The 13,296-nt window shown below is 39.3% G+C and overlaps 1 protein-coding gene across 4 annotated transcripts; it reads left to right on the top strand.

Moving 5' to 3' along the window:
• Positions 1 to 6,350: 6,350 nt before the first annotated feature.
• On the top strand, positions 6,351 to 9,730 carry LOC129723293 (uncharacterized). Of its 4 annotated transcripts, none has more exons than XM_055677423.1 (6): positions 6,351 to 6,462; positions 6,676 to 6,786; positions 6,844 to 7,098; positions 7,158 to 7,415; positions 7,850 to 9,378; positions 9,453 to 9,730. In XM_055677423.1, exons 3-5 carry the CDS (start codon positions 7,011 to 7,013, stop codon positions 8,830 to 8,832), a joined length of 1,329 nt encoding a protein of 442 aa, XP_055533398.1. In that variant the 5' UTR covers positions 6,351 to 6,462; positions 6,676 to 6,786; positions 6,844 to 7,010; the 3' UTR covers positions 8,833 to 9,378; positions 9,453 to 9,730. The 4 variants fall into 4 exon arrangements, with proteins under 4 accessions (XP_055533398.1, XP_055533397.1, XP_055533400.1 ...); XM_055677422.1 differs by having other exon boundaries at positions 6,461 to 6,535; XM_055677425.1 differs by lacking the exon at positions 6,351 to 6,462 and having other exon boundaries at positions 6,477 to 6,786; positions 6,844 to 6,904; positions 7,026 to 7,098.
• The last annotated feature ends 3,566 nt before the right edge of the window (positions 9,731 to 13,296 follow it).

Below are 13,296 nucleotides of genomic sequence, written 5' to 3'. Positions count from 1 at the left end.
GTTCAAATTGCTTTTATTAAACGAGAACGCCACTGATGAATGGGGACCATTAAAGCACTTGAACGCAGCACATATTCATTAGTGTTGCTGGTAATTTCGTGCAAACGTTTGACTTCTTCTTAAGCTGGAGTTCCACTATTGAATAAATGCGTGAACAAAAAAAATTGCAACGTTTGTACAACAAATAATTCAACGAGTTGTTTATTCAGCGCCGACTGCTTCTATACTGCCTTTATTTCACATTTGCCTTTATACAGCTTTCCAAATTGTTCCTTGGGAAGAGGCCGTACGAAACAGGGATAGATCCCTGGGGAGTATAATCACAGACAAACAGCCGTAACACTGTATACAAAATTTCAAGAAAATTGTGGTTCCGCCTAACTTATGCGACACCTACTGGACATATTCCGCAAAAGAGACACTTTCAGGTTTCTTCTGTTTTTGGCAGCACAGTGCTCGAATACTGTCAACTGAATTCAAAGGAAAAGGCACATCAGCGCCATCACCGATGCGGCAGAAATATTCCGCATAACTGAAACTCATTTAAATTGACCGTTATTTTGATCCACGAAAATAAATCTCGTGGTACGTCTGCTTGTCTGTGGTATAATCACTCAACTAAATGTACTTTTCAGCCAGCTAGAAGAACTACCTAATCCCTGCGCTAGGTGAAACGGTGTCCCATGGGGAAACTGTACTAACAGCTAAATCACTGCGATCAACTAGAGAACGAGAAGCTAATCTTGAATGCTCAAAATCTCGGCGAATCCAATCTTCTTTGATAAGATGTTTCGGAGGTGAATATTCTAATAAACGCACTGCACAAGTTGGCTGTAAAACCAATGACGGATCCTGCCGTTAGTTTATTCCTACAATCCCTAGCATTGCTGGGTGTGTTCTCTCGATAGTGCACGCTTAGGTTTGTTGTTAACGCTTTGGTTTGTTGTTAACATACGTGTTCGGACTCCGTTGAATGCGCGAAACTGTTCTTGAATCGGTCTTACCGTGGCAGATCAAAGCTTAACCCTCTAGTACCCAAATTATTTTCTAAACGGACTTCGATAAAACCACTATAAACCAATATAAACACTTTTTAAGTATTTATTGAAGCTTTTCGGAACTTCGACTGAAGCCCGCCAAATGGCGGTATTGGGCACTAGAGGGTTAAATGTATTCGGAAAGATGTACATTTAGCTTTTAAGTTTCAACTTATAATTTTAGCACAGACGAACAGACGTGCCTCTTCGAAAAAAAATCCTGAAAAATCTTCGTCCTTATTCAAAATGTTACACTCATGCACCACCATGTGACTTGTTTTCCTGCTGACTTGTTTTCGTAAAACGGCTTTTGTCTTTGTTAATGGGTGTGCACGCTTGCTTAAATCAACACAAGCGGCATTACTGATGGTTTTTGTCTTTGTTAATGAAAAGGCACGCTTGCTTATAGCGACACTAGCGGTATTATTGCCCACTAAGCAAAATTTCGAAATTATCGTTATTTTTCTGGTCGATGAAATCGTCATCGAGTGGCACGTCTGTTTGTCTGTGATTTTGGTATTCACTCATAATTTTAGTTCCTTTATTTTTTCTTTGCAGATATAGCTTTTTACACCTTTAGCATCAACTCAGCGCCAAATACTGTTAATTCTATTTTAGGTTTAGTTTTATAAATTAAAAATAGTACGAGGGTGGTATCCAAGACACGACCGCATGTTTGACGTAGGACTACGATAGTTTCATATTTCATTTAGAGAATTCAGACTTTGTTCGATTTGACCACGTTTCACTTTCGACGCGGTTTGACTTTGGTACACATAAGCCAAAAACGAGCGGTTATGTTTAATCATAATTTATAGTTTTCTTGTTTTGCTTTCAAACAATTCAAACTCAACAACCACCAAGAGAAAGGCATTTTGTCCATTATGTTGCCGAAACCGAAACCAAAATAGACATGATCAAAGCAGTACTTAATACCGTGCTATACCTCTAATTACTCGGAAGGGTCATATCAAGTGTCTAGGTCGTTGAAGGCTTCATGCGGACGTTGCGTTCCGGATACTTTCAGATTATTGAGCCTAAATCCATCAAACGACACCTCTAACAACTTACAATCCTAAAACTAGTTCATTGGTGGCTGATTAAAAATCTTTACGAAGCATATTGGTTTTCTATTGTCTTTTCAATAGCCTATAGTTGGTCATTTAAATAAATCTGAGAAAAAAATTTTCTAATTTTAAGAATTTGAAAGAAGTTTTTATCATCAAACATGGATATGAAAATCACTACGGTTGCAGTTCAAATGCCATCTACTCGTCGCGACAACCAAAAGGAAACGAGCAACGGGTAGCAAACCTCTGATTAGTGTAATGTTAACACAACTGTTGACACAACTGTTGAAGAGATATTTAAATTATTATACAATCTTTCGCAATATTCTACCGATTATTCGATTAAGACATCGGTGTTTGAAATCTGTTCAGGGGTAGTAATACAATAATTACTTTAAAACGAAGAGAAAACATCTGTTGCAGCTATATAAAGCGAGCTCGTGATTGGATGAAAGCTGCGAAACTGAACTAGAAGAAGTGGAATTCAACTGAACTTTTTACTAATTTACTGTTCATCGTACAATGTACAATGTACAATGATATGCCAATTATTGTATCACATGCTTTGGCAACCGTCGTCGTTCGATCAAAGCACTGGTGGTCAAAATCCGTTCAGTTGTTATCACATATTGGATGCAACATCCAACATCGTGATATACTGTTGCGTACAGAATTATTTTATCGCCGGTCGCACAGCGTAGTGTGCGAACACGCACCACTGTACGTCGACAGCAGCTACATTATTTCCACTTGGCTTGACTGCACACAAATGGCAATCGAGTGCTACTGCACTGACGACGAGCGACCGTCTTCTCATACATGGCTTGGTGCAGTACTGTTGCCTGTGTCAGCATGTTTTCCTTCAAGACATCAGTTTTAATAACATTCTCACAACAGATCGTTTAATTGTCTTATAAAGGAGGTTGTTACGAACTTTCCGAAAGAGCTTTACTTTCAAGACATCAAAATAGTTTAGGTTCATGGAAGCAAATATTAGTTGACCTATTGGGACGGGAGGATTGTCAAATTTTTTTTGCCACTGAATAGAGGTTGTCAGCAGGCAGTTGGTGTCCACTCATGAAGTCTGTGCCAGGAGTGCTCGCATGTGATTGGTACATTGTTCGTAAAAATACGACCTTGAAACTTTTCATCAATTTTCACTGTTTAACAATTAGGTAACAATGATATATGAAGAATCACAAAATTGTCCATCATTTTATCAATCCAACGACATATTGATTATTGTGATCCTTCATGTGGTTACATCAGTATTACCGTTTGAAATCTTTCATTCCGACGTTACATCTTGGTTTTTAGCAGACTTCCTGAAATCTCGCTCGCACAAAGAAGAGACAGTGTGCTTTGCGCTACTAGTCTCGTTTCTCATTCAGTCGCTTCGTGCTGTGTGCAGCGTGCGAGCGAGAAAACTTACCATTCGTACGAGCCATGTCTCGTCGCATGGGAATTTTTATTGCGACGTACACGAAGATATCTCGTCTCTCAACTTAACGAGTGCGGTGCATGGGCGTCGCGTACTTGAGACAGCTTGCGTGCAAATTCTCGTGAGCTCGTCTCGCAAGCTTGCCTCGCATGTTGCTTTGTGCTAATGGTGCGAGAAGGAAATTGATTTTGCGCAGAAGGGAACAGGCAGGGGATTTTATGTTTTTTTCATTAACGGTGTTATAGCAGCATGCATCAAAACACCGTTAGAATTATCATTGATATAACCTAGTTCATTTATTTATCAATTCAAAATTCTATGATTAATTCATCCGACTTTTGTTTACATGAAATAAGAACGTTTTGTTACTATACTTATTATGCTAACGGTACGAAAATGCACCGGATGCAGAGTGTTACGTTGGTTAACAGAAGTGTTCCTTTCGTCGGTTTAGATGTCATTGACTATCTTATGATAGAACTCTGTTTTGTAGTTCTAAGGATAAAAAATGTGGTTTGAAATTACAACATAAGTTTTTCGGGAGTTAAAAATAGTAAAACCATTGAAATTGTTTATATTTTCTAGTACATGTTGATGTTGGATAGAATTTTCGAATTGAGTACACTAAAGTCGCTTTTTATGCGGGGGATACATGCCGCGTAAAAAACCGCGTAAATTCCGGAATCCGCGTAAAAATAAACCCGCGTAAATTCTGCAATCCGAGTGAAGAGGAACCGAAATCCGCAAGAAAAAAAAATACCGCGTAAATTCCGGAATCCACGTAAAAAACGCGTAAAAGCGACCTTAGTGTATAGCTATTGCAAATCAGGTTCTGAAGGTTCGTGATAATCTGATCGTAGTAATATAGTTTTATGAATTCTTCCGATTAATACACCTTCAGAAGGGTCTGACGGCATATAACGTATGTAGGTACGGTAGGCAGCCTATACACCAGAGAGACGCAGAGACACTCACCGTTAAGGCAACTGTCAACATCAAAACGGATAACGGCAATGCAAAATTATACAGCTCGCCCGTTTTGATGTTGACAGTTTCCTCAACGGTGAGTGCTTTGTCATTTCTCTAATATACAGTTTCATTAAGGTACAGTACGGGCGTCTCGCTCAGTTCGTAAAGCGATAAGACAACGTGTGGTGCGCCGCAGTCTCTTACCGAAAAAAAAAAAAGAAAAGAAACCTCTCGTCGTTTCAGCGCGTGTACAGGAAATCTGTGTACACGAGAAAGTCTCACGAGCTGTAGCGCACGAGCTGTATCAAGTATGTACAGTACGGGCGTCTCGCTCAGTTCGTAGTGCGATGAAACATCGCCTTGCGCATCGCAATCCGAACCGAAAGAGAAGCGAAAGAGCAACCTGCAAATTGCATGTGACGTGTCTCGTCTCGTCGTACATGCATGGAAATTCTACGAGCGAGAGAAAGATTTCTCTCGTCGCTTAAAAAAAAAACGCGTGCACGGGAAGTCTGGTTTATAGTTTCCTCAGAATGTATCTCGATATAGTGCGGTTAGACGTAGTCCTACGTCAAAAATGTATATGTTTCAGTTATTACCCACGTGCTCTGTGCTGCACTTTAACGTTAATTTTAACTCTTCTGTCGCTTTTTATCTTTTAATTTAGAGGTAAGTTTAAGACCCATGTTACACATTTTATAATAAATTCATTTGAACCCTATACCGTACTAATTCCGGACTACCTCGTGATTAGGGCGAAACTTAACACTCAAAAAAGGCAAACAAAGTTTTCACTCACAATTTCAAATTCTAATTAACGATTCAACAATATATTTGTCATTTAAATACGCTAATATAAGCAAAATTGCTCTAACGTCGTCCATGTCACACATAAAACTTGAATTCCAGTCGCTTTTAATTGTATTTTCGAAAATTTGTTGTTTTGCCCTTTACTATGCGCCTTTTTAAATCTGCTCGAAAGTATCGCCCTTTACTTTGCGCCTTATTTTGATCTGCACGACAGTATCGTCCTTTACTATACTCCGTGTTTACGTTATTGTATCGGAATACGCCCTTTGCTTTCAATGTTTATTTTGTTGACAATTTTGATTCCGCCCATTCATCAAGATAAAGTCAAGTTTCGCCTTTCACTAACGTAAACAACAAAAAGGGCGTACTCCTCATTTTATTTCGTTTTGATATGAAGTAGATTTCGCCCTTAACAAACATCGAACTTTTTAATGGTTAGAAAATAGATACATTATTTTCTCGAAGTTTAGAGGTTATTAGTAGCTCACTTCATACGTTTTCGGTATAATTCCATTTGTTTACAGTTTGTTAGATTCGCCCTATTCCGGAATTAAGTTATTTTTCTCATCCAATTAATCCAACTGCAGCTGTTATAATTATTCAACTCTTTTTTAGTTTTCTTATACTACTTTAACTTGCTCCTAAACTTTTATTTTCGCTTATGTTATTTATTTGTCATTTACAGAGCATATTTTCTGACATTGACGTGGCTGCTTGGGAACGCGCTTTCTGGCCGTTGTGCTCAGTGCAGTGCTCACCATAATACGTTACATAAAATAATATCGACAAGTCTATCTTTTCAAAATGGCGTGTGCCATATTCACGAGCAGCGATAAATTTGACGTTGTCGTACATAGGTGAATTGGTGAATTCCATTAGTAATGCATGTTAATTAACAAATGCAATTGGGTATTTCAGGGGTATATATATATTATTATTTGATTTGATAGAAAATGTCGAAAAAAATACATATTTCTTTGAGCGTTTTTTAATTTAAGCAGCAGAACTATTTAAAAATCGATTTCAAAATTTAACAACCAAAAGTAATTTTAAGACAACTTCACTCTGTAGCTCCATGGCATATTCTACCTTAAACCAAACTACACCGAATAACAAAGCAACCATCATTGCACAGGTAATCGGCTGATTTCTTTTGACAAGCCCTGATCGGAACATTTAATGTTTATCAACAACTGAGAAATTCGCAAGTAAGCTTGCCGTTTTTGAGTTTATTACATTTAAAGAATGTTTTATGCATGAAAATCGTAAGATGATCGAGTGTTGTGTTGTGAATTGTTATGTGAGCAAAATTCAGGGGCCGGCTATTCATTTCTTTGCGATGCCGCAGGAACCGGAACAGAGAAAAATTTGGCTACGGAGAGCAGGACTATACGCGGAAAATCCGATGCCTGAAAATCTGGCCAAACAACGCCTTCATGTGTGCCAAAACCATTTCGATGTAACTGAACAATACGTGAACAAATAACTGGAATAACTTGTTGTTTTTTCTTGACAGTTAATCGACTTCAAAATAGTAACCGTGAAGGCCGGCAATTATTCACAACGATACATTTCAGGTAAAGATATTTTGCCACATAAGCATTTGCCGTATTACTCAGGTAGCGTAAATAAATAGCTACTAACATAATAGAGTCCTAACAATTCTTTTCTTTTAAATGTTTTATGGGTTGTGAAAAGTATTTTTTTAATACCGGTGGCGAGAAAAAACTATGTTTGCCAGTAGTTGAAATGAATCCCCTATCAACAGAAGGTAAAAAAGGGCACTAAGCTTAATTTTATTACCAAAGCGCACTATTTTTCATCTTTTAGGAGAAGTGAAAATAACTCAGGATACTTCTGATGAGGACATTCCTATTGAGGATATTCTAGCCGTAAACTATGATGTGGGTGTTACAGAAAACGGTAATCTGAGAGATAAGGCAACATTGACCGACATCGTTAGTACAGTTTCCGTGGCCGTACAGTGTAGAGCTGTTATGGTCAGCAAAGAGGTACAAACAAGCAGAGCCCTTAACTTTCATCAGAAACTTATGACGTCTCCTAGACATACGTCTGTATGTCCACTAGGTAAGTTGTTTAAAAATAATCTACCATAATAATTGTACGTACGCAACTATTAGTTCTACTCTAGCCAACTAGGTAAATGTGAAAATTGCTCTTTTCGTCTTATTTGGCGAAATTTTAACTCTCTTCTTCCCAAAGTTCCATAGGTGATTCACTAATTTTACGAGTTTCTCATGTTTGCCAACCAACTGTTAAACAGTCAATTGTTATATAAACTTACTTTATTGAGACAATGGAAAATACTTTATGTTCGAGCTCTTTTCATGTCAGAGCTATTTTATTATTCTAATCACCGGAAAAAGTTTTGAAAATTAGCAGTTTAGGAAAAAAACAAAAAAAGAGGATTTCTGTATTTGATTGGATTGATTAGGGTTAATAGTACGTACGACAATACGGACAAAGTACAGGCTAATGAAATTGTTGTCGGTTGTTTTCAGGTCATACATGCTCATCTTTGCTTACATCATCTTCCCTAGCGCCAACGTCCGCTAGTAGCGAGTACATTCCAAACCATCAAAGTGACCTTGAATTTGAGGCTGAACTAAATCGAACTGAGAATAAATTTCGATATGTTGCTTTTAGCAACAAGTTGATGAAAAAGCATCCTATGCGATATCTTGGTGTTCCGGATGACAGCCTGTATGTATTGGACGCGGTGGCTGAGGCCACTAAACTCAGTGAGAGGGACATTATGATTGTTTTACGTAAAATCAGAATGAACGAGTCCTTCGATATACTATCCGATGTATTCGGATTGAGTTGTTCCAGAATTTCTCAAATTTTTAACAATTCCGTTCCCATAATCGCTGCGGAAATGAGGGAACTTATGTTTTGGCCAATGTCCGAGAATATAAAGAAATTTCTACCAGTTGCATTTTTACAAAATTACAGCAACGTAGAGAGCATTATTGATTGCTTCGAAATACAAGTACAAAAGTCTTCGTATCCTGTTATTCAATCTGTAACCTACTCTCTATACAAGTCATGCAATACTGTGAAATACTTAGTATCGTGCACTCCATGCGGGTTGATTAACTTCATTTCAAAAGGATTCCCTGGGCGTGCGAGTGATCAAAAGATTGTAAACAAATCGGGATATTTGAACCGCATCCGACCTGGAATGGGCGTGCTGGCTGATAGAGGTTTCAAGAACGTGGCATCAGATGTTGCTAAGAAAGGTGGTATATTGATTAGACCCCCAAGCGTCTCCAACGAAGCGTCTCTTTCTAAAGAGGATGCTATTCATGCGAAAGAAATTGCGAGTGTTCGTATTCACGTGGAACGGCTAATTAGACGGTATAGAGAATATAGCATGGCTGCCTCGCATGCTGAACTGCCTATTCTGTTCTTCGATAAATTGGACGATATCATCGATATCATCACAGGAGCAGTGAATCTGCAAAGTAAATTAATCAAATAATCTAAGTTTTGAGAACTTGCACCAGATTTGTGATTTATATACTTAACCCATTATGGACCGGGTGTTCGGTTTTCCGAACAGTACTTTAGAAATTTTTAACGAATAACTGAGATAAGATAAAAACATTCCGTCTTCTGTATATGATAGCTGGAAATGTTGGCAACGAAAAATGTACTAGACACCCCTCCCCAACCATCCCGTAGGGTGGCTAGCGTTTTGCGCAGATGTGTTCAAAAACACAATTTTTCATTATAATTTTTAAAACTGAAAAAAAGTAATTGAAGCTATTGATATGGATATATTCTAGTTACTAATGGACGACTTTTATTTTGTACCATTTATCAATACTCTACGAGCATAACAACGCGCGTGCCCCTTGATCGAAAATGACTGTTCGTTTTTCCGAACAGTGGTCCTACAGGTGTTCACTTTGTTTACGCACTGTCAAACGCAGTTAGTTGAATGGCTGGATTGGTTATGAATGTTTATTTTATAGTGCGTCAATTTTTATTGTTTCATGTGGATTGAATCTATATTGAAGCTATCGTAAGTATCAGTTTCATGTCATTTGATTACTTTGCTCTAAGTATATCTATAGTGAATTCGATCTTCATGTTTAGAAATCAAGATGAATCGACGCCGCGCATTGACGATGCATGAAGTTTTTGCTGTACTGGAGAAAGAGAGTGATGATGAAGAAACTTCAGCTATTCAACGGGCATCTGAAGTAAATGTGGTATATATTCCCCCTCCTGTTGATTTTAAGTATTAGACAACACTTTCCAGCTAGAGCTCACAAACCCACAATATTCATCTGTAAAAAATGTAATGTTCATGTACATTTCAAATGTTTTGAAGCTCTTGAACCACATGAATAATAAATTTCAATGAAATCATATGATTCAGTATTCATTGATTTGTTATCACACATTGGCCCACTGTTCGGAAAAACGAACAGTGAAATACTCGGTTGTGGAAAGTCGGAAAATTTTTTCTTCACCATTTTTTTCTTGATGAGAACAATATAAGCCTGTGTTGTGAAAAACGCGTTGGAGAAAAATCAGGATCTAGGTCCGGTCCATAATGGGTTAAGAAACTCATTTTATAATACCAAATATGTGTGTATATGAAAATGCTATAATCATTTGAATTAAACCAAGACATTCCCAATAGTATTTAAAAAAACTTATTTTGCAGTTTCAGTTTTGAAACATTTTGGAGTGTTTATTTTCAAGTTTATATTGTCCTCCGGTTTTTTCACTTTCAGATTCAAAATAACAAATATAGTATTAAGTCATTTGTTTGAAAATAATGTTTAAACTAGGGTAATCTGAAACTAAATTTTAGTCATTGAAACTTTTCAAATAACTTATCATATACAATTGCTGCCCAAAATTTATAACTATCCTTCATGACACATGTGATGTAGTTCACGTCTTGTTCTTCCTCGTGAAATTGTACAAACTTTTCTGGTTTCCTGCTAGATTCAAACCCAGGAAGCACTAATACCATGGGCGCAACTACGGGGGGGCTAGGGGGGGCTGAAGCCCCCCCTAGAAAGTGTTTAGCCCCCCCTAGAATTTCCCAGAGAATGATTGTATTCAATATATCTACATTCCATATTACTTATCAGAGCATCAAAATCAACACAAATTGAGATGTCGTCATTCATTGGCTAAGAACTAGTTCTGCACCCAGAATCGATTCTCAACCCTTGCTCTCTTACTCACCTTACCAGTCAGTCGAGAGCTGTAATAACTCGTGATGTATCAAGAAGTCGCCATTTTACTTGGTTTTGGGCTGTGTTTCACCCGTTCCCCAGACGTCTCATCACTCGCAAGTCTCTTTCGATCTGGTCGAGCCATCATGCACGCTGCGCCCTTTAATTTCTTGTGCCGGTTGGGTTGCTGAAGAGAAGTGATTTCACAGGGTTGTCGTCGGGCATTCTTACGATGTGACCGGCCCACCGCAACCTGTTGTCTTTCGCCAGGTGTGCAATGGGGTTCTCTCCAAGCAGCGCTTGTAGCTCATGGTTCATGCGCTGTCGCCATTATCCGTCGTCCGCTTGTGCTCCACCGTAGATAGTCACCTTCTGTTCGCCGATAGGCAACTTCTGTTCGAAAACACCAAAAGGACTTCCGTAGAGGACTACCGGTTATATCAGGGTTTTGTAGTTTTTTGTATCGAAGTGGTCATGACCGATCATCACCGTGATAGGTGCGTACGTTCTTAATGTCTGAGAAGAACGGGCCGTCGTTGAGAACGTGGTCAATTTGTTCTGCTGCACGTTGGTCGAGGAAAGAAAGGACTTTGGACTGCTAATCCCCGGGAAGCTGCGAAGTTGGTGCATAGCAGGCTGTGCGGGCCGATAACCGGCTTATATAAGTCTTTCCTTCCGTTCATGTCCCCAACGACGATCTTGATGTCTCTACGCGAGCAGCTATCGTGCCTTGCGGCCACAAATCCACCGTACCTTCTCTCCTTTCCGTCAAATCTCCTGGAGCGCAACGATCCGGGATCCAGGTCGTTAAGCGATCTACTGTTACATGTACTGAGATTCTAATCGTCGTCCTTAAGCAGGTATTAGACGACGCAAATTTTTGCTATTTTTGGTACGATTTTTATTTGCACAAAATAAATTCTGTATTAAAAAATAGCAAATATTTGCTTCGTCTAATGCCTGCTTTATTTCGTCGGCTGGGTTTTGAATTCTTGATTCTCCGTAGTATGTTGATTTTAGTATGCTGCCTTACTAGGGCTGCGATGCCTAGTCTCGCGACGGAGCTGCCGCCATAGATGTAGCTGGCGAGATACCGCAATTCATAGTTCAACCGTCCGGTCCGGATCAGTCGCTGTTTGAGCCGCCCCTAGCCTGTGGGGTAGACGCGCAGACAAGCTGCTCTCTAAGGAGAACAACTACCCCTAAGGAATCAGTGCTGCTGAAAGAGCTTGGCGTTGACGGTGTGTTCAAGATATTCAGTACATCTTCGGAGATTCTATCCTTAAGTGATTTGTTTCTGCTTTTACGATACTATTTTAAGCGTTATTAAATAAGCATATACAAACTCTTTTTTCTCTTTTTTTAAATGACATACATGAAAACTCCCCCCCCCCCCCTAGAAATTTTCCTCAATTGCGCCCATGACTAATACCAAAACTCCTTTGCCTCTATTGGCAATAATCATTTGCAACTGGATTTGCGACTTAACCTTATCCGTTAATTCAACCGCATCATTGATGTAGTATGCAGTGTTTTTCTTCTTGCTAGGGCTCTTGATTTCAAAGACAGTGGTTGCGTTAACGGCGTCAGGTGATGCTCCAAATGTCGGATATATGGGGTTCAGGAAAAACCCGCACCGCCTAACGTTAGGATAGTGCTTCTTGATGATGGCAACCACCTTACCTTCTAAGCGCAGCCCTCTTCGCATCGCTTCGGTTGAAATCGATAACTGCCCCAATATGAAACTAACTAACGACCCATCCGGAGTTTTACACCGCGAGGCTTCATAAATTTTCGAAGCAGAAACCCGCCAAAATTTGAGAAGATGCCATTTCGAACAGGCACTCTGATGTTTGGTAACCGATTGTATTTCTGCGCATACTGCATGTACCATCCTGGATTTACAGTAATCGACAAACGCTTTGCAGCTGTATGAAGGTTGACCTGCTCGCTTAAAATCAAGAATCAAGCAGTGCATAGCGTAAGATTCCACTTGCGGATACGACTGATGGTATTTTAAAAAAGTGTTTGTTTGAGCTTCCGGACACTTTTCGAGAAGTAATTGCAAAAACCTTCCGCTGTCATTTCCTGTTGTTTTTACCGCTGTCACTCCAGATCGATTGCATTTCGCCTAGTCAAAATTATCAATATTTTCGTCCACTTTCGCAAGCTGCGGGATTTTCCAAAGACAAGATAATTCCGTTGGCGATGGCTGATTATATTTATCGTAGAGAAAGAATAAAAACGCGACAGCGTGCTTGCAACCGCCTGCAGCAGCTTTGCAGCCATCAGATTCACTTTCACAATACACGTCGATTACTTCCTCAGCCGTGTTGATGATGGCCACTACACTATATTGTCGCTTCGTCACCTTGTGCTCCGGGACAATCCTGGCCCTGATGGTGTATATGCTTCCGTCGATCTTATACTGGACTTTTCCTACAGCGGATTTCAAATAATCCGGGTTTTGCGATCTAGGTACAGAATGTCGGATTTAAGAAACTTTCATGCTTTTCCACAGCGATATTTTGCATACCTTTCAATTTTTCCTTTCTTGTTTGCATTTCTGAACTTATCACTTGTCGCCAGAAACTGTTGAACCATAACAAAGTCAAATTTAGGAAGAGCATTTATGTCGGCTTTCGTATACCCAGGATTCATTTTGGGAGTAGTTTAGACGACCACAACCAACGACAGTGCAAGACGTCAAAGTTGGCATCCGTCATGACAAACATCCCTGTCAT

The sequence above is a fragment of the Wyeomyia smithii genome, chromosome 2 (genome assembly GCF_029784165.1).
Source record: "Wyeomyia smithii strain HCP4-BCI-WySm-NY-G18 chromosome 2, ASM2978416v1, whole genome shotgun sequence".
Lineage (NCBI taxonomy): Eukaryota > Metazoa > Arthropoda > Insecta > Diptera > Culicidae > Wyeomyia > Wyeomyia smithii.
Note: the sequence above shows the minus strand (reverse complement) of the source record. Positions and strands in the feature narration are given on the sequence as shown.